General features: G+C 42.7%; 1 protein-coding gene across 6 annotated transcripts in view; it reads right to left on the minus strand.

Annotated features, from left to right (window-relative positions):
- Positions 1-3051: 3051 nt before the first annotated feature.
- SLC14A1 (solute carrier family 14 member 1 (Kidd blood group)) overlaps positions 3052-23812 on the minus strand; it is a 29909-nt gene continuing 9148 nt past the window's right edge. For 2 of the 6 annotated variants that reach the window (XM_032245253.1, XM_032245254.1), the window contains 9 exons: positions 23358-23538; positions 22284-22440; positions 21530-21719; positions 18004-18132; positions 15737-15929; positions 13072-13219; positions 12718-12852; positions 5622-5671; positions 3711-4274 (listed from right to left, as the gene is read on the minus strand). In XM_032245253.1, the coding sequence (XP_032101144.1) occupies positions 4101-4274; positions 5622-5671; positions 12718-12852; positions 13072-13219; positions 15737-15929; positions 18004-18132; positions 21530-21719; positions 22284-22440; positions 23358-23420 (1239 nt within the window). In that variant the 5' untranslated portion in view covers positions 23421-23538 and the 3' untranslated portion in view covers positions 3711-4100. Of the gene's footprint in view, positions 4275-5621; positions 5672-12717; positions 12853-13071; positions 13220-15736; positions 15930-18003; positions 18133-21529; positions 21720-22283; positions 22441-23357; positions 23539-23812 lie in introns of all 6 variants that reach the window. The other 4 variants (XM_032245252.1, XM_032245256.1, XM_032245255.1 and 1 more) reach the window with 3 other exon arrangements.

A 23812-nucleotide genomic window follows, 5' to 3' on the forward strand; every position in this document is an offset into this window, starting at 1 on the left:
TACGAGGTTAATATTAAATAAGGCTAGGTCAGTCCTGGGAGCAATTGTCTCTTTTAGGTGACTTTGCACATGTCTGCTCTGATCCACTACATCTACCTTTTAGTTTTATTAAGAGCTGTGAAAGCAGACTATACTTATATTTCATTCTTTAAAAGTCTATTATTTACTATATTCATTTATTAGGCCTTAAATTCCTTCAGGATCTGAATTGTTGATTGTTTTGGAAAGTGGAACTCTACAGCCTTGAAGCTATTAGCCCTCCTAATGGTCTGGGGATTGTCAGTGTAGATTCAAAAAGAAGATGGAACTAAGGAGTGAAGCTGTTTGGAAGGAAGTTAGATAAGGAGAAAGGCTGAAAACAGTCCTGTGTATGAAATCTTGTCTTATGATTACTGACCACCAAAATACTCTTGCAAAGTTGTTTATAAGAAGCCTCCTTAGAAATTCCTAGTTTCTTTTAAACCTAGCTTTGATCTTGACGTATTCCATGCTAGTCACGTGTCATGGGTAACAGGCAAGTTGGCCCCTGTAGCTCCTAAAGGTATAGAGTGTCTTTAGCATAAGAGCCTCACAACCTGTCTTTGTCACCCAGACAAAAGAAGACATAGAATGGCCAGATCACTCTGGTAAATTTATTTGAGTTTACCTTGAAACCATAGGTGGGAGAGGTTTTGTTATGACAGAGGGCACTTCAATAGGGACACCCCATTGTGGCTTCTCTAGTTTCCTTTTAGGGCTGATTTGGAACTTCTTATTCAAACTTGTTGAAGTAAATTTCCCTTCTTAGCATATTTTCTTTCAAATCTGCCAACCGTGGTGAAAGGAGGTGGAAGAGAAGTGCTTCTGTGGCAGAGACAAGTATGGCTGTGGCTTCAGCCTCAGGGTATAATATTCTGATAAGTGGCTTGTCCTAGAGAGCTGACCCCTGAGGCATGTTGTGGCCCAGGGTCAGCCCTGATGGGGGTGCCCAGGACCTGTCTGGGAATGCATGGAAGTGGCTCTCAGGATATTGATCTCAAAGTGTTAGGAGCATGTCCTGAACAACTGTCCTCAGTTATTCATTCTCATGAGTTGAAAGAACAGTGGATAGTTGAGAGGATACCCAAGGGGACTAAACCTCGAACAGGGTTTACTCCGCTATACACCTGGTGCTATTACCAAGTAAAGAAAAGAAGAAGGATAGAACATAAGCAATACCTACTTATGCTTGTCATTGTTCATCTACATGATGGCTATAAATGGCACATTACACAAAACTGAGCTGTGGGCATAATTTATTCATATACTTGCATAGAAATTTGTTATACAGACATTAGGAAAACATAAGTGCTCCCTACAAATACTCACTTTTAGAATAATAGTAACAAAAAGAGCTTGAGAAAATGAATGTTATTTAAATTAGACAATGTACAAGGCTTTACAATGTTCCTGTTTAAGGATTTGTGTGAGCACAAGAAGATGCTGCACCATAGTGTCCTGTTCTGAAGATCAACTTGAGTCCATGTTAGAGGCCTCTGGTTCACTCAGCCACAGCCTAGATTCTTCACTGCTGATGATCTTTGGTTATGCTTGCTTTTTTCACCCCTACAATTCTTCTTTCATACATTCCCTAACAAGAAAGGTTTCAGTTCAAACACTGAAAATTGAGCTTCTCTACAGCAAGATCCATAAACTATGACAGTTGCAAAGTTCATAGTTTCAAAGGCTTTGGTCAAGGGGTTTTAAAATTGGAACAGTGTGTGCTTGTTTGCTTTCCTGAGAAAGGGAAGAAGTGAGCTTCTCCCTAAAATATTTGTAAGTTTATTTCCCTATTTCTGTTTATTCATTCAGCAAACTGTATATTGTGCATTAAGCACTGCAAACTTGAAGTGGAAAAAACCTTCAGGATTCCGAAGTTTCACTTTCCAGCCTCCAAAACACTGCACGATACATACTGAAATGGAAGGTAAATGAACATGACTTCCTTTTTTTTTTTTTTTTTTTTTTTTGAGACAGAGTTTTGCTCTTGTTACCCAGGCTGGAGTGCAATGGCGTGATCTCGGCTCACTGCAACCTCCGCCTCCTGGGTTCAGGCAATTCTCCTGCCTCAGCCTCCTGAGTAGCTGGGATTACAGGCACGCGCCACCATGCCCAGCTAATTTTTTGTAGTTTTAGTAGAGACGGGGTTTCACCATGTTGACCAGGATGGTCTTGATCTCTTGACCTCGTGATCCACCCGCCTCGGCCTCCCAAAGTGCTGGGATTACAGGCTTGAGCCACCGCACCCGGCCATGACTTCCTTTTTAAATTAATTAATTAATTAATTATTTTAGAGAGAGGTTCTTGCTCTGTCACACAGGCTGGAGTGCAGTGACATGGTCATAGCTCACTACAGCCTCAAACTCCTGTGCTCAAGCAATCTTTCCACCTCAGCCTCACGAGTAGCTGCTGCAGACGTGCGTCGCCACACTTGGCTGATGTTGTTATTTTTATTTTTTTATAGATGGGGTCTTGCTGTGTTGCCCAAGCTGGGCTCCAGAGTTTGCCTCCATCTTCGAAAGTGCTGGGATGACAGGTGTGAGCCACTGTGCCCAGCCTCTGAACATGACTTCTATTGCTGTCTTCAGCATGTTTGGTCACAGAAACTTTAGAGAATTGATAACTTTTAAATGAAGGAGAGGAAAACAGGAGAATCCTTACCTGTATTTCTTTTTTTCTTTTTCTTTTTTTTCTGAGGCAGGGTCTCACTCTGTCTTCCAGGCTGGAGTGCAATGGCGTGATCTCAGCTCACTGCAGCCTCCACCTCCTGGGCTCAAGCGATTCTCCCACCTTTGCCTCCTGAGTAGCTGGAACTACAGGCGCCCAGCACCACGCCTGGCTAATTTTTGTAATTTTTGTAGATATGGGGTTTTAACATGCTGTCCAGACTGGTCTTGAACTCCTGGGTTCAAGCAGTCTGTCCACCCGAGCTCCCCAAAGTGCTGGGTTATAGGCATGAGCTATCATGCTCAGCCTTCATTTCTTTTTGGTGGTTCAAATGCCATTGGTTTCTGAGAGAGAATATTGTGAGTGTGCAGAAAATAATGAGCTTTTATTAATTAAGAAATTCAACAACTTATAAAAATAACACCCATAAGCAATCTGTCCTTTGCCTTCAGTCTTTATAAGACATCCTCAAATGAATAAGAAATATGATTTTAAGGAGCCCTTTGGAGGTTGGTAACAATTCTATGCATTTGTGGCATTTACAAAATCAATGTAGGGGCTAAAGTGAAAATACCTGAGTATTTCATAAATACAGTATGTAAGTTTTCTTTAATATCTAAGAACAGGTTAAGCCAGGAACTGCTCCTATTTTGTCTCTTTTAAAACAGATCATTTTTCATATGGAAAAATAATCTCTACCTAAAAAATCCTTTACAGTCTGTGAGAAAAGTTGCAATACAGAATAATTTTGCTGAACAAAATTCATCTCTCCCTCTTGCAGTCCCATCAGTCTGAAAAACTCCAACCATGTCCCATGAGAGAATGCCACACACAGAATGGACAGGGTGCAGGCCATTGTTTGCAGGAAGTGGGGACCGAGCTTGGCTGTCAACTTGCACCTCTGTAATATTGACCCAGGCTGTAATTTGTAACTTGCATTGATTTTTTTTTTTCTTTTAAAGCTAAGCTGCTTGTCACAGAATTCTGAATTAATTTCGATTTTGCAACTGTGAATTCCATAAGGCTTAGTTGGTTTATGGGGTTTAATTTTTAATACTGTTAACATCATCCAGCTAGTGAAACACCAAGAATATCAATAAATAACAATAGTTTGTTTTTACTTCCTCCTTCTGTTGGAGCACTTTGACTTTATATGTGTTCCAGTCTGAGTGCTAAGCCCCCACTGGGCTTTCCAATTCCATACAAGAGCACATCACCTAGATGTGGCTCTCATATGCTTGAGGATATTCCTGGAGTTGAAAGGAAAATGCAAAATGAGCATAAGAACAGATCGCAGATGCGTTAGTATGAAAGTTGATACTCATGAAAAACAGCAGTTTGCTGAGATCCTGGAAGTTAGCTGGAGCAGTCAGGCAGAAATGACTCGTGACCATGGCTGCAGATGGGGCTTATTCTCACAAAGGGCTTTCCACTATCCTTTTCTTGGTTTGTAGGTAGAAGATACGGTTTTCTTCAGGATAAGTAACTTTACTGAGGGGCATCTTGTAGATGTTGGAATTTTTTGTGGTCATGATGAGGAACAATATCGTGGCCAAGCAGAAGGGCCAGGTACAAGCTGGCAATCCAATCTGGGAAAGAAGAGAAAGCCACATACTCCTTTCAGATCCCATCTGACAGCTGGGCTGCACAAAGCATCCCCCTCTACTCACATTCAGCCCAGGGGGATGAGCCACTGGGGACACTGCGGTGGATTCTGTGCATGCTCATGGAGACTGAGTCTACAATCTCAGGGCACTGAGCAGTTGGAATGTTGACATCCATTCTTTAGGGTAGCCACTTATGTCTCTATCTGGTATGTCTTTCTCTCCCTCTCATATATTCAGATTTCCTGTCCCAGATGTGCCAAGAGGACACCTGACAGACAGAGATGACACTTGCAAATTGCAGATGGCCCCTGACCACTCGTCATGTATGCAAGGCCTTCTATGATTAGTCCAACCCACAGTGACCTCTCTAACCTTGACTTTTGCCTGGTCTAGGTCTTAGACTTGACTTACTTTGTTTCTTTCCATTCTGTTTCCCAAATAGACTCTAAGTTCCTTGAGGGTAGGCCCTCTTTGTGCTGCCCATGGAAACACACAATTCTGAGCACACACCATTGGTTAGCTCTGGCCAACGCATGGACCTCCGCAGGGTGTGATGGAGTGTAGAGGTACCCTAACATGACTGTACATAGAATCATCTGGAGTAGTTAAAAAAACACATATGTTCAAGCATCATACAAGACCTACTCTATCAGCAATACCAAAGGACAGGGCCTAAGGCTCCATATTTTTCTGTCTTCCTAGTTGATTCTGATGTGCAGTTTGCCCATTTGGGTCCATGGACTGATGCCTGTGAACCTTCTTTGTTGACATGTGAAGGGCTCCCTGTGCTCTGATATACCCTTCATCATGCATGGCTGTAATGGCACTTTGGCTTTCTACTAGAAAGATACTCTGTCTCCTTAGGGACCCTCCCAGATAAAATCTCCATGCTGCTGCCAAGAGGGCTAGATGCTGCCTTGAATCCTTAGCAGCCATGACCACGTCAACATGGACTGAGCTATCAGAAACTGGCCCGGCATCACCTGCAATGGAATATCTGGCTTTCTGGTTAAGGGAAAGATATCCTAAAGTCTACTTCTTATCACTCAGAGTTAGCCTCTGAACTTGATAATATATTATACAACCTAAGTTTCATTTTTTTTTTAACCAAGCCATCTGATATTTGTAACATACTGGGTGATTGTGGATTAGACTAAAATTTGCTGTGATGCTGAAAGGCCAGGCAGCTCCAGCAGAAGGGAGAGCAGTGTTTCACATGGTCATGGGTCCTGCCACTGGATGCCACCACAGTGGACTTCAGGAGCACTTCCCATATAATTGAAAGCTTGTCAGTTATGCTAATAAAAAGTGAGATTAAAGCAAACTCACCCCAGCCATTATGTTTGCCAACCCGACTCCAAGATAGGCCGTGAACAGGGCTATAGAAAAAAAAAAAAAGAGAAAGCGAGAGAGAACAATGCTTGGTAGATGCACTTTTAATCACAGGAAAGGCTTCCTTCCAATATAAATCACCTAGAATGCACAGTGCCCTGGTTACAAGCATGAGCCTAAAGTCAGGAGTCCTGGGTTCAAATCCTGGCTCTACCACTTAGGAGCTCCATGGACTCTGTTTTAACCCTCCATTTCCTCACCTGTGCAATAAAAATAAGAGGAATATCTCTTTCATAGTGTTGGTGTGAACTTGAAAGTCAATAATGCATGTGTTTAGCACACAGTAAGTGCTCAATAAAGGTAGTTTTTTGTGGTTACTATTTTGTTGTTATTGCTGATACTTAAGGGAAAGTCCTTCCATGGCAATAAACTTCTCTGATGTTTTATCCAAGCATAGCTGAATTAAAATGAAACCTATGAATGATTCTTGAGGTAGCATGGTTTCTTTTTAATTTAATTTTTCTTGGGTTTTTAAGACGGGGTTTTACCATGTTGGTCTGGCTGGTCTTGAACTCCCGACCTCAGGTGATCCGCCCGCCTTGGCCTCCAAAGTGCTTGGATTATAGGCATGAGCCACCATGCCCGGCTTGATAGCATGGTTTCTAAACAATCTCTCTGCCTCTAGGATTCTCATATTAATGAACTGAATTCCTAGCAAAAAATCATAGTGCTTGCTTTGGCAGCCCATGTACTCAAAACCGAAACCAAACCATATATACCAAAATAAGAAGGAAAGAACTCAGAGAGCAGTAGGAACTGAACACAAACTCAGGATTTCTGCCCTTGATAACATCTTCTCCAATACCATTAAAATCAATGAATAGACGTCTTATGTTTTTATTTACTTTGCGTGGCCAAAAAAAATTTTAGAGTCAGTAATTTGAGTATAGGTGTGACTTTCCATGTAAAACAACAAAAGCAAAGATATCAACCAGCTAATTATCTATTCCTCAGTTTTGGATGAAGAGGAGGCTCACAGAGGCTCAGGGAAGCCCTCAGGTTTCACGGGGACAGCCTGAAGAATGGCCTTCATATAATGGCCACACAGCCACTTGGGCCACCACAGCTCACTGTTAGACACACTCACCATCTCATCTTCATGTCTGGTGAGAAATCACATGAGCTGTCTTGGTGTGTGGAGATATGGCAGGACATGGTGGGAGGGCCTCTGTGACCCTCATTTACTTTACCATAGACTTCTGTCCTTTGACTAATATGTTATCTTTTTATCCTGGTGTTCCTTATTCAATAGTAGATCAAATGTTTTCATGTCTGAATTGTCTCACACTAGCAGGAAGGGCTGGTCTTTGGAAACAGTACTGGTTTCAAATCCCAGCTCTGCCATTTTATTTGCTGTATAACAAATCACTGAATGTCTTGGAATCTAGTTTTATCATCTGTGAAAAGCAACTTGAAGATCTGCCTTACTGGGAGGTATGAATCTCAAATGAGAGGTTGTAGTTCCACAAACACAGATGTGAATGCACCTCTTTCACCATGGGACTAAGCTACTGCTCTGAGCAGAAGGGTGCTCATGGCTTGGCTTAGAAGGGTTTCTCTCCTCAGTCACATCAATTCCATTCATTGTTAAAGTTTCATTAATCAATTAATTCAACAATTATTCATTGGCCCTCTGCTAAGCACTGGGGCCCTCTGTCCCTGCTCTCTTGAGTGCCCCCTCTGCCACAACACCGCCCTTGAGCACATGAGACCTTACTGCCTTGTCTCCTTTTGAGTCCCACTATGATAACCCAGCCGTTGAGAAGAATACAAAATGTGTTTACAGTTTCCACTAATAAAACAACAACATGGAGACATTCTCTGGCCATGCAGTTGTCCTGGCTTAGAGGCCAGATAAGAGCAGTGCCAGGTTCTGTTAGAGTTTCCCGAGTCCCCTTCCGGATAAAGTCACTGGGAACTAATGAAAAAACAGCTCTGTAATAAATATCTGCCATTTATTTACCTTGGCTGACAGGGTTGGTCTTTTGTTTGGCAGTATTGGGGTGCTGTGGACAAGCTGAAACTTGCTGTGGCATTTTACATGTGAGATTTGCTTGACAATAGGGGCTGGAGATCTGTCTCAAAAATCCATGCGCAGAGATTTAAAAGTCTGATTGTACCCCGCGGGGACCCAACGGGCACTGTCACACGCTGTTGGCAGCAGTGGAAACTGGTATGGCCCTTTTGGAGATGAAGTTGGCATCCATTGAAATTAAAATTGGCTTTCCCTTTAACCCATCAATTCAGCTTCTTGGAAAGAAGGTGAATCTTCTTTTCTACAAAAATGCTTGTACAAAGTACACAAGGACATTTGTACCAAAAAGATTCATTGCAGGACTATTTGTAATGGTTTCAAACTAGAAGCAATCTGAACTTCCCCCAGCGAGAGGGCACTTATCATATAAAGTGTCTACACAGCCACCATCTCCATGGCCTTGAGCAGTGGAGGTTCTACACCCTGCAGCATGGGCCTCCCTTTTTTCTTAGATACATCAGGAAAAATGCAGCTCAGGCCTGGGCTTCCACTCTCCACTCAGGGACTCACCCAGACAGCTGATATCCTGAGGGAAACATGAGCTCCCAGGACAAGGAAAAGGGACATCCTAGGGGAGCAAAGACCATAAAAGAAGGACAATAAACCAAACAACCTACAGTCGATACATTTTTTTTTTTTTTTTGAGACAGTCTTGCTCTGTCACCAGGGTGGAATGCAGTGGCGCCATCTTGGCTCACTGTAACCTCTGCCTTCCAGGTTCAAGCAATTATCCTGCCTTAGCCTCTTGAGAAGCTGGGATTACAGGAGCGTGCCACCATGCCCAGCTAATTTTTGTATTTTTAGTAGAGATGGAATTTCACCATGATGTCCAGGGTGGTCTTGGTCTCTTGACCTTGTGATCAACCCACCGCAGCTTCCCAAAGTGCTGGGATTACAGGCGTCAGTCACTGTGCCTGGCCAATAAAATTTATTAATGTACCAGAAATGAAGAACTCAATGGATGATGTGGTCAGCACAATGGACAGAGTCAAAGAATGATGGGGCTGATCAACTGAACTGAAGGGCCTCATGAAAAGATAGAGGGAAAATATTAAGAAAAAGTCAAGAGCTATGAAAAAAATAACATAAAATATTGCACTCAAATCCTAGAAATCACAGAAGGAGAGGGGAAAAAATTGAAAAGATTTGACAAAGTGAAAACTGATATTGTTCCCAGAATTAAGGAAAGATATGAGGGCTCGCACTGAAGGGACTTGAGTACCAAGTAGCATAGAAAAAAAAGCTACATCTAGACAGATAATAGTGAAATAAAACTATGTATATATCTAATATGTGAAGAGAAAATTCAGAGTCCAGAGAGAAAGAGAAAATCAACTTTAACAAGAATCAGTTTCTTTTCAGACATCTTAATAACAATTTAAGGTATAAGAAGATAATGGAGTAGTTTTTGAAGACAATTTTCAAAATATTGAGAAAAAATGTTAAATCTTGACTTTGGTAGCCAGCAAAACTAAAATTTAAATGAAGGCAAAATGAAGATATTCTCCAGCATACAAGGTCTCTTTGCAAACCCTCTTTGAAGAAAACAAAACTCTCTTTGCAAACCCTCTTTGAAAAAGTAATCCAGCAGGAAGACACATAAATACAGAAGGTTGCTGAGCACAGTGGCTCATGCCTATAACCTCAGCATTTTGGGAGGCCGAGGCTGGCAGATCACTTGAGGTCAGGAGTTTGAGACCAGCCTGACCAACATGGCAAAACCCTGTCTCTACAAAAAATACAAAAAATTTTTCTATCGCTTGAACCTAGGAGGTGGAGGCTGCAGTGAGCTGAGACGGCAGCACTGCACTCCAGCATGGGGAACAGAATGAGACTCTGTCAAAAAAAAGAAAAAAGAAAAAAAATACAGAAGGTTAATATGAACTAAGAGTGAATAAACAAGTTAATAAAGTTTACAGTTGCCTAAATAAGCAAGTATCACAAACAAAAACCCATACTTACAATTAATCCAAAATAAAAATTCTATCCAGTATCAATGGTTTTAGTAGTTGTTAGGGGGTGGGCCTTCTCAGAGGAAGTAAAAGCAGGCCCAGGTATTAGTTGTATTTGGGGAGAAGGTACAGGTGTTGATGAACTTAAGAAATTGAGAGGAGAACATAAACAAGTTTGATTCTTATTAAGTTATGCAAAGCCACCAGAAAAACTTTTTCCCAGACTTTTAAATAGTGCTTACTGAGTGCTAGACACTATCTATTCATTGAGTTTTACACACACATTAATTTAATCATCAGAACAACAGTATGAATTAAATATGGTAACTTCCATTTTTTAAGATGGGAAAACTGAGCCATGGAAAGGTTAAATAATTTGCTTAAGTTCATAAGCAAACACACTAGTAAGTAGCAGAACTGCTGGAATTCAATCCAGGCTGTCTGGCACCAGAGTCTGAGCTCTTAACTAGCTCAGTATACTGCCTTAACCATTATGCTACACCAGTGGAAAAAAAAACAAAACACACACACACACACACATCTATCCAAGGGAAGGTGAGTGTGGTAGGAAGAATAATGTTCCCCAAAGGTGTCCACATCTTAAGCCTCGGAACCTGAGACTGTGTGACCTCAAATGCAAAAGGGACTTAGCAGCAGCTGTGATTAAGTTAAAGACCTTGAGATGGGGAAAGTATCCTAGACTATTGAATGGACCCAATGTAATCACAAGGGTCCTCATAAGAAAGGGGTAAAAAAGTCCTTTCTAGGGAGTAAGATGGAGTGTTTCCACTTTCTGTTGTATACATTTCTATACAGATTACATTTTTATTTTGTTTTATACAATAAACCTGTGCTGCTGCTTCTATAATTGAGAAAATGTCAAAGATATTCCCATTTGGGGAAGCACATGTCAAGAGCTTTGGCTTCGTCCTTCTCCATGGTCTGCCAAAATCTCATCACCAACTCCTGTGCTCAAGGTGGCTTCTCCTTGATGTTGAAGGACATGCTCAGGCTGTCCCCAGGCTGGCCTGCACCACCCTTTCCACCAAACAGAATTCCTCCTCTTATTTTCTAGCATTTATGGAAAAGCCCCCTTCTCTAGGAGGCACTTTGTGATCATTCTGAATGGAAATGGCCCCCTGGAGAATCCTGTACTGTGGACTTCTCCTTCTTCTCCCACAAAGATTGCATGGTATCCCTTGGGCTCCCTCCCTTGCCTGGCTTCTGCCTTCTACTGTAATGCTCTGTCCACAGGAACTGCAGAGGACCTAAAGCTTCTAAATCACTTGCTCTTCCTGGTACTGTCTCAATTGTATCATGTGTGTTTAATACGTATTTGTGGCAATGGCCCCCAGAAAAATAAAGGTATGCATCCCAAATAAAGGTTTGAAACCCCTAACGAATCTCAGAATAAAGCTGAAAGGTTGTAGGATAAACATTCTAACCCAGCTGAACTCAGGTGACTACAGCACCTGTCCATAACCCTCTCCTTTACCCTAAGCTTGTGAACAAATATGGAGAAGGAGCACAACATTTAAACAGAAATGTTAGGTGAAATAACTGAGTAACAGTAAAGAATTTTACAAAATGACATCTACATGGCTATACCACAGCAACCTGAGTTGCTACCTTTGCTATAGCATCAAATCAAAATAGAATGGGTCTTTAAAAACCACTGGTATCATCCTATTTTCTGCCAGTGCAGAAACCTATTCTAAACCTTGCCTGATACATGGTCCACCATTTTAATAACTGCTTAGATACCTTGATTAATCTGGTGATAAATTGACTATAGACATATGTTTTCACTAGATTAGAAATAATTTCTCCACATTCCACTATCCTTCCTTTTTGTTCCCAAGGGATTCACATTCTCCCCACTCTAGAAGGTTATTTTAAATGCTTATACTTTTGTTGAATCAGAGATGCCAGAGGCTATGGGTGAATGAGCCTCCATTCACAATCCACCTGGGACATCCATTAGCTTTTCAGATTTAAACCACATGCAGTCTGTTTTCACCTAAGAGGTTGCGCTGAAGGCCTGAATGCTACAAAAGGGAAGCGGAGGAGAGCAGTCGGATAACTCTGGAGGTGAATGGTAAGTGTGGGTTCTGGGTGTGAATTTACCCCTCACTGCCCAGATGCCCTGCAGCATATCCCTTAGCCTCTCTGGCCTCGGGACCCCAACAATAAAGTGAGAAGGATGGAGTGGAAGTCTCCAGAATGCCTTGTTGCTCTGACAGGCTGAGTCTGGCAAGAACACTGGGGGTCAGAAAGGATTAATACAACAGTTCTTGAAATGTGGTCCCAAGAACAACAGCATCAGCACTGCCTGAGAACTTGTTAGAAGTGAAAATTCTGAGGGTGCGGTGGCTTATGCCTGTAATCTCAGCACTTTGGGAGGCGGAGGCGGGAGGACTGCTTGAGCCCAGGAATTCAAGACCAGCCCGGGCAACATAGGAAGACCCCGTCTTTATTGAGCTGTGTTCATGCCACTGCACTCCAGCCTGGGCAACAGAATGAGACCCTTTTTCAGAAAAAACAAAAAACATTCTTCCCCCCCCCACCTCTAACACTGAATCAGAGACTGAGGAGGGGCGGGGGAGGACAGCAATTTGTGTTTTAACAGGTCTTTCAGGTGATTCTGATGCACTCTCAAGCTTTAGAACGGCTGGATTACTGTGATGCTCAAAGAGCCAAATGTAATCAACTCTGATTGACTAGGAGATGTTGCTCTGTATTTAGCTGGCGTTATTTCCCTTTAGTTTCTTGGGTCAAACAACTATTTTGAAGAAGGTAGGACAAGTAGTTTCTATCCTCCCAAACATCCATATTTTAGTATGTTAATATGAGTCAACAGGCTCGTGCCTTCACAATCACCAGGGAGGTAGGCAGAGGCGACTCAGAAGGGGTGTCACGTGTCCTGTTCACACACTTAGACAGCAAGTGGCCCCAAGCCAGACCCCTGGCCCTGATTTTTATTGCTTTTCCTTTATTTTGATCCTGTAGTCATGAGCAGCCCTCCCCAGGTGTGCGGGAGACTCACCACAGCCAAGAGCCAGGATGTGGGTTTGCCAAGTGAGCGCCATGAACATTCCTCCCATTGCAATGCAGGCCAGAGAGCTGTTGAAACCCCAGAGTCCAAAGTAGATGTCCTCAAATGGGGCTGCAAGACTGAGTCCTGTTAGACAAGACAGGAGGGGTCAGAGCTTAGGACTAAAGGCAGGATGTTGTGGAAGGAGACTGAGGGTGGGCTTGCAGGTTAGCGGGAAGCATCCCGAGAACTCCCATTGGTCGGTAGGAAGCCAAGACCGCAAGAAAGATCTGGAGCACAGGAGATGCCTGAGACTGCATGGGATGGAGGAGGTGCTTGATATTTGGTAAGGGCCCTTATGCTCACCTGCTGCTATGCCCAGCAAGGATCCAATGGCAGCATGCAGGCACATGAGTGGGGAGGAGAGCAGGATGGCTCCCAGGAAAATGCCCCCTGTCCACGGATTATCACAGCCGTAGATCTGACCAACCCCCACTGGTATAGATTTCAATAACTGCAAAAGAAATTTTTAAAAATGAGGCCGCCAAAACAACTGGAAACCCCCCAGGACACCCACAAACTCCTACAATGTAATTTTAGACTTGACATACCTTATCTTTTTCAAGAACAGTGTTACTGCCTTTTGAAATTCTCTCTCTCTTTCATTACAGAAAAATCCCAGCCATTCTTCAGCTTTATCCCCAGAGACACACCAGCCCTTCCCTGGCGCATGCCATGCATGCCTTCTCAAAGCTCCCCCTGCGGGCTCTCCTGCTTGCACTGACACTTGGCCTTGCTCACCAATAAGCTCCCAGTGTGATGCCACTCACTGGTCCTGGCTGTGAGGATCTGCCACGCTTCCCCCTGGGGATGGCAGGGACCACAGCTGATACTTCTTTTGCTTTCAACTGTCCGTCAGTGCTGAGGACAATCTATTCTATCCATGCATCCCTATGTTCAATAGAGACATTATTATCACCATGCAATTTGGATGCTTACACTAAAGCCAGAGACCCAAAGCCAGGCTATCTTATCCACAATTTAGAAGCAATTATTAGCAAGTTTGTGAATTTACTTTTCTGTCTTTAAGTGGAACATGTATTCATTTAAACCAAGATATCTTTAGCTTATTCTAGTTATGCACAGCTGTCAAGCAGGCCTCAAAACACAAAAATACGTGGAAATGTCACAATTCTACTTCCTGGCTGAGGCCTGAATTTAGTTATTCTGTTCACAGAATGGCAGTTCTCAGGAGTGAACAAGGGTTTGGCCGCACCTAACAAGTGATCATTCTTTACAGCTGAGCTTCTGGTAGGGCTAGGATAGGCATAATTAGCCACTGCATGTCCCTTTTGAGCAAGGCTATTTACTGAAAGATGTTTTCCCCAGCTCCCATCTTGCCCTCTCCGCCATTTCTAGGTCATATGTGTACCAAAGACCTTCTGGAGGCAGTGACTCTGCCAGAGGCAGCCCCAACTTTGGCACAAGGGGAAATGTCTTCTCCCGTATATTAGGCTGAGTCTAACACCGGCTAAGTGCACTGACCATAGTGTGAGTTTGCCTCTATCCTAAGGTAGACTCTAAATTCTTCCAGCCCATGCTGGGTCTTCATGTCTAAACATTTGCTATTTCTGTACCAGGAAACTTGGCAAAGATGGCATAGGCTTTTTTTTTTTTTTTTTTTCCTTTGGACTTGACTGCGGGACTCTCTCTCAGGTAGCCATGGGGTTGGGGTTGGTGCTGATGATGGGCTGGTCGTTCAGAGTGAAGAGAAGGACAAGGCTTCCCCTGCCCCAGATCAGCACTGTGCAGGAGAACTTTCCGAGGCGATGCCATAGTCTGTATCTGTGATGTCTAATACAGTGGGTTCTAGCACGTGTGGCTATCAAGCACCTGAGATGTGGCTGGAGAGGTTGAGGAACTCAATTTTTAATTAATTTACATCTAAATTTATATAGCCACGTGGGGTTGCTGGCTCCTGTGTTAGTGCGGTTCTAGATAGATTAATGCTATTTTATACTGTTATTTTTCATGGGTAGTTCTAATGAATCTTTGATTTTCCTTCTGAATTATTTCTAGGTGCTCCCTCTCATTTTCTGGCAATAAGCTAAAGAAAAGGTGACTTGAGCTCCTCCTGTGTTTTGATCACTCAACGAAGAAGACAGAAAAGGGTGTTTCATAACCCGAAAGTGGGAGAGCACATTGAAAAAGGTAAGGTTTCTTTGGTTTTCTTCCAATTTCAGGTGTTCTCTTGTTCTTGACAATCCAGAAACCTTAAGCAGATTCATTATACACCAACAGGAAGGGCTGGAATTTGATTTGGGTTAACTAGGTTTTAAAAAATACAGGATCTCTTTATCGCCATCTTTAAAGAGATACATAGAATGCATCCCTTGATATAGCGCTTCTCAAACTCTGGCCTGCATCACAATTTAGGGGGTTTGTTAAAACAGGTTCCAGGTCCCACCCTTAGAGATTATGACTTAGAGTGTCTGAGAGGAAGCCTGTTTGGGTGTTTAAAAACAAAATTGCCCAGGTGATTCTGATGCCTATCAAAGCTCGTGAACCCTAAATTATTCTACATGTTCTATGGGCTATGCCATAAGGAAGAGCAGAATAGTGAGGTGCTGTTATGAGCTCTAACAGTAAGCATCCAGTTTTTTGATTGGAGGAAGTAGATTGTGGAAGATTTAAAACCAGGCTGGAGGCCACATGCCTTAAGGTGGCTCCCATCACCTTACCCCCAAGCTTACGATAGAGTGACTCCCAGTGGAACTACACTCTGGGGCTAGCACTGTAGATGTTTAGAGTAAAAGGCAGAAAAATTAGCTTGACTAAATAATAATTTTTAAAAAACCCTTAGATCCCAATGCTCTGGAGTAGAACAAATGCCTTAAATGGCAAATTGAAGGCAGAAAGGCCACCATGGTTCTGAGCATCTAGGAGACTCTGACATCCATGGACAATTGACTAGGAGGCCATTACGTATCTTGGAGAGCCAGGGGGAATGTAAGAAGCCAGTGTCTCTTACCTCCAGGGCACTTAGATCAGACCAGGAGATATTTGGCTGTGAAGTTACAGGTATGACCAATTTGCCTGGAAAGAACGGATTGTAATGTCCTGTGGCTGAAACGTACATTGACAATGCCATGTTGAAAGGGAGGGTGAAGACAGGGAGGTCCCATCTGATGAGCACAGAATTCAATGCGCTTGAGAAAATTGGGCTAAAAAAAGAACAGAGCAGAAGAACATGCATGTGACAAACCAGGCTGACACACGGAATCGCTATACTCCAGAGGGACTTTGTTTCACCTGCCAATAGGTCCCTCACATGTTGTGCTGGCAAATTTGCCACAGAAAGAAAACTTGGGATAAATCCTATTATAGAGACAGTAAATATTGCATAAAGTAAAAACTCACCTCTCAGCTTATTTGGCTTTTGAAAAATTCTACTTGGAGTTGCTCAGAGTGAGCTATATATTGAGATTTTAAAAATAATTTTGAAGTACTTATTACATACAAAATAAAATATTGTCTACATAGTTAAAGTCCCCATTGTACCTCCTCTTGCTCTTATGTCCCTCCCTCCCCGCTAGGGGCAGCCGCGATCCTGAATTTGGCATATATCATTTCTTTCTTGTATCTATCTTTGGAAAAGAGAAACAATTGTTCAAGGATGTGGGTAATGTGAGCGAGAGGAAAAAGATCTCAAGAGTGTGCGTCCTTGAGCTGTTGATAAATTGCATGACCTGGGCAAGGCGCGTCTCCTCAGTCTCCGAGCCTGTAAACTGGGGGGCTGGGCTGTATGGTCCCCAGGTCCCTGTAGGCTGTCATTTGTTGGCCCAATCAAGGAGCCATCACTTCAAGACCAGAACTCCCATTTTCCTGGATTGTAGAAGGGAGTGTGGTGAGCACTTGCAGGCGAGGCCTCCTTCCCATGAACCTATTCTTCAGAGCAGGTCCCAAATTACCTCTTGAGGAGGCTGGTTCTATAGGTAGGTCCTCATCCACATACCCGTGGGTGCAGCAAGGGTGAGTGGCCCTTCTGCAGACACTGCCCACAGCAGGCTGTGCTTCTCATTTATGTGTGTATTAGTATTTTATATTTAATTGCAATATAGAAAGAAGGAAATCTTTGTTTCCAGAAAAAGGATTTAAGACAATATCAACATAAAAACTAGTTTGAAGGATTCGGGTTTGAAAAAAATGAAATTCCGTGGAAAAAAATTTTCTAAGGGAGCCTGTAAACTGGGGGGCTGGGCTGTATGGTCCCCAGGTCCCAGTGCTGGGGGGCAGGTGGGTAAGGAGAATTCACGTAGGCACAGTGGTTCTCCCAGCATCACCTGGGAATGTGGTAGAAATGCAAATGATCAGGCCCCACCCCAGACAGACTAAATCAGAAACCCCGGGGATGGGGAGCAGGTGCCTGTGTTTTAACAACCACTGCAGGTGATTCTGATAGTGCTCAAGTTTGAGAAGCAATGATGAAGGACGTGGGTCTGAACTTAGGCTATACTGTAGAGTCACCTGGGAAGCTTTAGAAATTCCCAATGACCAGGTGTTAACGCAGACAAATGACAGCAGAGTCTTGGGAGGGAGGAGTTAGGTGTGTGTGGGGCCATGTGCATTAGTGTGTTTCTACCAAAAAGACACCTGCACTGGTATGTTCACTGCAGCACGGTTTCTGCTCCCCACGGAAGTGTCAGTGTGCAGCCAGGGTTGAGAACCTCTGGTTGAGAGGTATTGGTGGATGTGTAGCCACATCAGACAAAAGGCCAAATAACTGGTTGTAAGGAAATAAACATCTTATAAAATGGTTGTTTCTGTTTCCGACAGAATCTAAAGGAATCCACTTTTAAATTTACCATTTTAGCCATTTTCCCTCCTCTTCCCTCTCCTGCTTCTCCTCTTCCCTTCCCTCTCCCTCCTCGTCCCCCTCCTTCTCTTTCTTCCGTTCACTCTGACCAAGCAAGGAGGTTCTGGAAACTGGAGTGCAGTGATGCAATCATAGCTTACTGCAGCCCCTAACTCCTGGGCTCAAGTGATCCTTCCCCCTCGGCCTTCTGAGTAGTTTGAACTACAAGCGAGAGCCACTGCACCCGGCTAACCATTTTAAGTGTGCAGTTCAGTGACATTAAGAATAATCCCATTGTTGTATAACCATCATCACTATCAATTTGCAGAAAATTTTTCATCTTGCAAAACTGAAACTCTATGCCCATATGAAAATAATGCCCATTCCCCACTCCTGCCATATATTTTTTTAAAAAGGCATTTTGAAAACCAGTTGTAACTTACCAAGTCATGGACATAGCACATATAGGGAATAACAACCACCAGAAATAGTCTCCGTTGTCTGAAAAGACGGCCATGAGTATTCCCACCAGGGTAGCATTGTAGCCATAGAGCCCAGACGCTATTGATGACCTGCGGGGCAAGAGACACAGCACGGACATTTTCTGGGTGGGCTTTGGTTGCACTTGCACATAAATAACACTCGTAACTTCCAGATCATAATCATATTAAAAAATGAGATTATATTTTGAAATGTATTTCAAAATCTATATAAGTATTTTACAAATACTAATAAAGACATGAAGTGAAATATACATAGATAAAAATATAAATGTGCATTTGGATCTGTGGTCCCCAACCTTTTTGGGACCAGGGACAGGTTTCATGGAAGACAATTTTCCATGCATGGGGAAAGGGGGATGATTTCGGGATGAAACTGTTCCACCTCAGATCATCAGGCAAGTGTTAGATTCTCATAAGGAGCATTCAGTCTAGATCCCTTGCATGCGCAGTTCACAATAGGGTTTGTGCTCCTAAGAGAATCTAATGCCGTCGCTGATGTGACAGGAGGTGGAGCCCAGGCGGTAACCTGCCCACCGCTCACCTCCTGCTGTGTGGTCTGGTTGACAGCAGGCCACAGACTAGTACCTGTCTCCAGCCCAGGGGTTGGGGAACCCCTGAGATAGAACGACTCCCTCCACAGGTGTCACTGCTAAAGACAGGTCTACAGTGGCTGAGAGAGGAAAGGGGAGTTTAGCAAAGCAACCTGCTCTGTTTCCTTTTAGCCTTTCCTTTGGAAAGTTATTCTTTCTTTTAAATCAAGAGCCTCTGACTTGAATAGCGCCTTTAGCATATGAAACTGTTTCCTAAGTTTGATTTCTCGGTGAGAGATACAAGATTCCTGAAATGTAAATTTGCTTTCATAGTGCCTTTGATCTTATAAACATTCATCTTCCAACTTAGCATACATTTTTGTGTTCTGACGCTTCTATTTTGTTATCTCCAGATGTACATTCTAAGTTATTACAAAGAAAAACAATTGCTTTTCTCTTACTTGGAGAAGTACCCCATTTAATTATGTGGATGTTGAGCACCCATTTCTTTCTGAGGTTGCTTTTTGCTTAGTATTCAATCTCACTTCTTCCCTGTCTTCTCCTTCTTCTACTCCTCCTCCTCCTCCTCCTCCTTCTTTTTTAAATTGAGGGGGTATGTGTGCAGGTTTGTTACATGGATATGTTGCATGACGCTGACTGAGGTTTGGGCTTCTGTTGAACCCTTTACCCAAATGTTGAACATAGTACCCGATAGGTAGCTTTTCAACCCTTGTTTCCCTTCCTCTCCTCTTTTGGAGTCCCAGATGTCTACTATTTCCATCTTTGTGTCCATGTTTACTCCATGTTTAGCTCCTACTTATAAGTGAAAACGTGCGGTATTTGATTTTCTGTTACTATGTTAATTCACTTAGGATAACGGCCTCCAGATGCATCCATGTTGCTGCAAAGGACATGATTTCAATCATTTTTATGGCTATGTAGTAGTTCATGGTGTATATGTACCACATATTTTTATCTACTCCACTGTTGATGGGCACCTAGATTGATTCCATGTATTTGCTATTGTGAACAGTGCTGAATTGAACATGTGAGTGCAGGTGTCTTTTGGGTAGAACAGTTTCCTTTCCTTTGGGTATATTCCCAGTAATAGGATTGCTGGGTCAAATGGTAATTCTATTTTAGTACTTTGAGAAATCTCCAAACTGCTTTCCACAGGGGCTGAGCTAATTTACATTTCTACCAACAGTGTATAAGCATTCTACTCTGACCAAAATGGTCCTGGTTTCATAATTGATAACTAGAAGCCCCCTAGTGAGAAATGGAAGAATTTCCATAGACTAAGCTCTAATGCTGACAAGCCAGGTCCCCCATAGCTCTGAGAGTTGACAATGTCTGGTGCAGGATCCATTTCACAAGGGCCTGGCACTCAAGGGTGATGTCTGTAGGGGACGGGGGAGTAAAGAATGGTGAAGTGAGTGGGTGAGGTCTAATGCTGGGCTTGAGCAGGAGGTGCTACAACCAGTGAGCCACACTGCAGGGGCTGGTACAGGATAGCGTGACAGCTGCTTCTTGGCTTGTTTCTAACTGGGCCAGGAGGCACCGTTGCAACAGGCAAGATGATGTCACATACATTAACCCGAATGAACATTAAAGGCGGGACTCCCTGTTCAAAAGTTCTTTGTCTCCCTTAAATAATCCTTGAGGGCATATTGGAGGTGATGCAATTTGCAATGATGCAACCCAGAAACTGGGACTACACATGATGACAATGGAGAGCTGTGCAGACTTGTCCTCTCAACAGCTGACTTGGAGATGTTAATGCTTGAATCTGATGAGTGGAAAATTAATGGCAACATCTATAAGTTGTGGAATGCCATAGTTAAAGCCACAGCAAGACATATATTTACTTACAACAGAGGATTGCCATTTTAATGAAGTCTTTTCAGACCAAGGAGAGTAAAACATTTGAAGCTAACACATATACATATGACTTATCTTCTAAGTAATATCTGACAAAAAATAGTTGATCATGTTTCATCAGAGCAAAAACAATAAAGGAATATTCAATATGGCACAAATCTAGATTCCATCCCCAAACTGAGAAGATCTTTTCTTGGCTTGCATTAGAACAGAGTTTAACCTAAGCTATACAATTCCCTTCTACAGAAAGCAAATCAATCTCCTTGAAATTGATGGAAAAGTGAACCATTTGCTAAGTCTCTCCCCATGGACCTCTTCAGGCAATTTGCAGGGAGTGTTATAAGAGCTTGGTTGTGTCATGACCACATGGGGGATTATGCATTAATCCCAGACACCTGGAATACTGGTTCCCTCCCTGAAGGAACTGGCTAGTGAGGAGCTGTCTACTGTCCTGGTGAGAGACAGCTCATCACTTCTTCAATGACAGATCAATTTATAACGTACATGCTACTTTTAATCTAATGCATGTATCAGAAGACTTGCCGAGGCTTCTTAAGTCAGAATCTACTGACTTGGAATTTATAGTTATTCTTTTCTCCAGGAGCTGAGCTGACCTTTGCATTGTCTATGAAGAATGAGTTTGCCAAACTCATCATGGCAACAAGCTATAATGGGGGTTATTAATTCACTAAAACTTTTCCTGAACTCATATGTACTTTTGCTCGAATAGAATGCTGACGACAAATAATTTTATCAATTTTTATTGAAGAAGATTCCTTCAGAATCTCTCCAGGGAATTACTTGTAGTTTAGTTCTGGTTAGCATGTAATGCCATAAGAATCTAGTATCATTTAGACCAGACACTTCTTCAGATATCAAAAGTAAGAGACTGTAACTGATTCTCTGACCTCTGACTAAAGGCAAATATAAAGAGTTCTGTGGACTAAAGGTTGTTTCTCCTGGGAAGGATGTGGCTTTATTACTGTTGCCCATAGTAACTGGTCAGCCCCTGTGTCTTAGAAGGGAGCTGAGAAGTCTGGAAAGGGTACACCTACCTGTCCTGGCTGAGCAAGAGGGCCATCAGAGTGGAGACCACTGTTGCCAGCCAGCCAGTGAGAGCCCACCAGGGGTTCTGAACAAGAAGTCCCACCAGAATCAGGATTCCACTGATGGGGTTGTTGACAAACACCACTTGGGATATGCCCCGAAGAATCCAGTTGACGAACTGGAGCACCACAGGTTTGTCTGGAAGGGATGATATAAAGCAGAGCTGAGGAAGCAGCCAGCTGACACTCTCCAACCACAGGCCCACCCTGAGCAAAATCAGCAAAATCTCCTGGAAGTCAAACGTATTTTTGATATTTCTTTATTTCTTTCTCTCTGAATGCTTTGTCCCTTTAGTGGCACCCAGATCCCTGCATCTATCTACCATATGCTCAACTCACATGGCCCCTCCTAGAATCTAAGCTCCTGAAAGCATCGAATGCACTTATTTATCATGCTTATAGGCACAAACTCTGAAGCCAAAGGAATGAATTTCCAATAGTAAATTTAACTTGTAAGTACTGAAACTACAAGATGAAGCCAGGTGCCTTCTTCTAATATGAGCTGGGCCCTGGCCACTGTCTGCATAAGAAAAAAAAAGTTGGAGAAGTTTGCAGGTTAAAAGATAAAAAAGTAGAAAAACGGTGAGTAAAGAGATCTATAAAAAGTTGGACAATATAACTAAAAATATAAGTAGAAGTACCAGGAAACCATTTCCCCCAAAGCTATTTCTCCCGTCTTTCCAAAAGTTGAAAGCATAAATACCTTTAAGCCAGTTGGCAAGTTCTTTCATATCACCGGTGACATAGCCAAGAGCTTTGGGGAAGCACCTTCTCCCTCGACATGGTGAAACCTGGTTTTCACCCCTGTCCACTCTAACCATAGTGGGGCTATCCTCCATGGCTATCTCTTCCTCTGGCTCCTTGAGGGAAGGACAGAGTTCATAAGTATCCCTAAAGCAGAGCCCTCCAAATTAGCCAGCTTTGGGCCTGGTTACAGCAGAAGATCTTGACCATTATGTTCCATAGAACTTAAGAGAGCACCATTTTCCTTCTGAAATACCACCACAGAGCTTATTGCCCAAACCCAAATCCCACAGTACCTTTGCCATCAGTGTCTCTAATGCTACCATGAGAAGTTTATGGTCTTTAATTTCATAATGTTCAGTGTCTGGTCCAACAAACATTTACTGAGCACATATTTCCTGCACTTACGGAGCTCAGTCTAGTTGAGAAGACTGAAAAACAGTTAATGTCAACAGAATGAGTGAAATCATGGAAAGAGCTAAAATCCCGTGCTTAGGCTCCACGCTGTCAATTAAGGGTCAAGAAATCATGTTATGGAGTAGCCTCGTCACCAATGCAGGCTGATCAGCTGCTTGTCAAGACAGGCAGCCTTTTGAAATTAAGTTTTTATTTTATGAAAATTTTATTTTTAAAAGATTGAAAGGGACGAAATTTTAAAAATTGAGTGTGTTGACACTGCCTCCCAACCCTCTGCTAGTCCAAGATTGCTTGGATTTGTCCTTATGTCATATGACTGCCTCAGATAAGCTTTACTTTTGGAATTTGTTATTTAAATGTGTAAAACCAGGCAAGAATGCTGTTTCACCAAGGTAGAGAAACTGGGACAGATGGAACTGGACAAAGCTGTTGAAAACCAAAGAGCTGTAATCTAAGGATTGTATGATAGAAAAATGTGCAGGGCATAATTCTAGTAAACACACCTCTGGAACTTATGAACACTGTAACCATGACTGTGTTCACTATGGGACCATTCACTTCTCATGATAGATTTCTTTTTCTGCAAGAAAGCACCAATATCACCAGAATTTGGTACCTTGAAGACAAAAATGATGATTTCATAGTGCTGATGGTAGACACAAAAGAGTACCAGTGGCATAATCCCAGAGGCAGGCTGAGGGAGGAAGCCAATGGCAAAACCACCTTGAGTGTGCAAGAACAGCCAACAGCACAGCCAGGTCAATTGGGAAGCAGGGAAACGCCAAAATCATCAGACCCTGGAAGGCATAATTGTGGAATGTTGAAGCCACAGCCATATAAGATACCACTACATGAAGAAACACTGAAAGCCCACGCAGAGACACCAGCCTATCTTCTCCATGTTACCAGGCTGTGATCAAATGGTCCTCATGGCTATTTCTGGCCCCATCATTGTTCCATCTACCATATCTAACAAATTATCTAACAAATAGCAATGAATAGATAGTAAGTTATATCTATTTTAAAAAATTGAACTCTAGCTTTGGCTTCTATTAATCCCAGTAAGGAAAT

The sequence above is a fragment of the Sapajus apella genome, unplaced genomic scaffold (genome assembly GCF_009761245.1).
Source record: "Sapajus apella isolate SASKATOON/1434 unplaced genomic scaffold, GSC_monkey_1.0 scaffold57, whole genome shotgun sequence".
Taxonomy (NCBI): Eukaryota; Metazoa; Chordata; class Mammalia; order Primates; family Cebidae; genus Sapajus; species Sapajus apella.